General features: G+C 48.5%; 1 protein-coding gene across 1 annotated transcript in view; it reads right to left on the reverse strand.

The window, feature by feature from the left end:
* VPS26C (VPS26 endosomal protein sorting factor C) overlaps window positions 1-2,346 on the reverse strand; it is a 14,424-nt gene that overhangs the window by 9,654 nt on the left and 2,424 nt on the right. Inside the window, exon 2 of the mRNA XM_015630646.2 lies at window positions 731-874. Coding sequence (XP_015486132.1) covers window positions 731-874 — 144 coding nt within the window. The remainder of the gene's footprint in view (window positions 1-730; window positions 875-2,346) is intronic.

Here is a 2,346-nt window from a genome sequence, read left to right on the forward strand (position 1 = left end):
ATTCAAGGCCATCCTAACTTAACCAAACCATTTTCCAAACGGAGCTGCCTCCAGACAGAGCCAGCCCTGCTCCCACCAGCACAGCCCTGTCCCTGGGGAGCCTGGGAGAAGTAGCTCTGCTGGGACCCAAACCTGGGGAGCAGCACAGAGCCCTTCCAGGAGCTCCACGGGTCCCAATCTCTCCAGAGGAATCTGGCAATTCTTGTCTCATGCCCAGGAACCTCCATGGCCTCCACAGGCAGTGACTGATCTGGCACAAAAGTCCAGTTGAACCCAGTCACTCCAACAAAAATAAAATAACATCACACAATTAATTATTTTTCTTTAAATCACAGCCCTTCAATGCATCCTCCAGTAACCTTTTTAACTATTTATGGCAGTGCATTTCAGCCTGAAAGAAAATTCTCCCATCAGTGTGAGTTACTTCTCCAGAATGTCCTCATACATCCCTCCCTGGGGATACTCCAGAGCCCTCTGGACACAATCCTGTGTCCTGTGCACTGGGATGGCCCTGCTGGAGCAGGGAGGTGGCACCACTGACCCACTGTGGTCCCTTCCACCTTGACCCATCCTGGGATTCTGTGATCTCCAGATAAAGCTGAGCCTTTCCCTGCTTTCCATCATTTCCTCACCATGAGCAGCTCTGACCACCTGAGAGCCTTTAAGGAAAGGTTTCATTTGAGAAAAGAGAGGTTTTTGTGCTAAAAATGTTCACCTGTGCAGGTCTTACCTTGGCAGTGTTGCAGAAGGCCTCAAACACACCCACGTTTTTGGCACTGAGCTGCAGATTTACTGAGCCCTCCATGGTTAAGGAGATCCCTTGGTGCTGCACCGTGTCCTTACTGGTTATGACCACCACTCCAGAAAGAACTTCCTAATAGGAAAGAGGAAAACAAACATTTGTTTAAATCCATTTTTTCATAGCTGTTATCTAAACAGTGTGGAAGAAAAATCCTGTTCCCAAAGAATGGTCTAACCTTGTCAGGACAAACACTGATGAAGGAATTTAGGATGAGAGCTCTGCACTTCTGGATTTCCTTAAAAATATCATCCTGCTCTTGGATGAAGTATAAACCTGAGCTTCAAATTCTTCCCAAAGTTTCAAGATTTTCCTGCCCAGGAAGATGAAGAACCCTCTCACTGGGTCAGCTGGTAACAGCCAAGTTCTGCTTGATGTGCTGGAATTAACTGCCAGGAGGAATTGCTGTATGAAAATTGGGATGGGCAGCCACGGGAGAGGGAAGAGAAGGAAAAGGGATGGCCAAGTTGAAGGTGAGATTCACCTGGGGAGTGGAGCAGAAGAGATTTAGAATTGAAAAATGAACAGAAAGAAACAGTTTCAAAGCAAATCTGAATGAAAGGCAGGAGCTGTGTGACTCCAGGGATGTTGTCACTGGTCCTATGAAGGATGTGCTGTCCACAAAATATCCTTTGCACAGAAATGCTGCACCCCAAAGCGTTAACTCAGATTTTTTAACACTGAAAAACGGATGAACCGCATGACAGCAACACACAACTCCCTTCACACACTCCATGGTTTATCCTCCCCTTCTCCCACACTGCAGAATCTGCTTCAACCATGAAATATTCCCAGCTGGAAAGGACAGCAGGTGACTGAGAACTGCAGAGTTCCCAGGGGATAAAACTCCTGTCCTGCTCCTTTCCCAGGCTCACAGGCCCCAAGGTACAGCTCCCTCCAAGCACGGGACAACCGCGACCGCTCCCTCTGCGCTCCACCACTTCACACTGGGATCTAGACCGGGAATTTTGGCAGATTTTTGTCTTTCCTGGTGGTACAGGATGGCAAAAATGGGTCAGGGGGGTTGAGGAAGCAGGAAAACATCCCCATCCAACCGAGGCTGACATCCTGAGAGCCTGGGAAGAGGATGTGCAGCAAGTGGGAAATGCCGGAACAGGAGCACAAAGGGACAGCAAAGAAAAGCTGACCTAAATTCTGCTCTGCTCTGCTGAAGGGCCTTAATTAGCACGAGCAATTAGGTTATTGCTTTAAAAAATGAGTCCAGCTCAACTCTGAGAAGCAAGGACAATCCTGAACATGTGAACTGCTTTAACAAAGGAGAAGTTTCCTCTCACACAGCAACAACCCATTCCAGAGCTGCTGCCTACACATGGGAAGGGTGCATGGCCTGGGAGCAGGAAAAGGAAGTTAAATATCAATTTATCTTCCAATTTTTCTGCAGAAATGAAAAAGAAACACCTCAAAATCCTGTCCCTGTGCTCAGGTGAGACCCCACCTGCAGAGCTGGGTCCAGCTCTGGAATTCCCAGCCCAGGGAGCAGCTGGAGCTGCTGGAGAGAGCCCAGAGGAGGCTCCAGGATGAGCAGA

Source organism: Parus major, chromosome 1 (genome assembly GCF_001522545.3).
Source record: "Parus major isolate Abel chromosome 1, Parus_major1.1, whole genome shotgun sequence".
NCBI classification, from domain to species: domain Eukaryota; kingdom Metazoa; phylum Chordata; class Aves; order Passeriformes; family Paridae; genus Parus; species Parus major.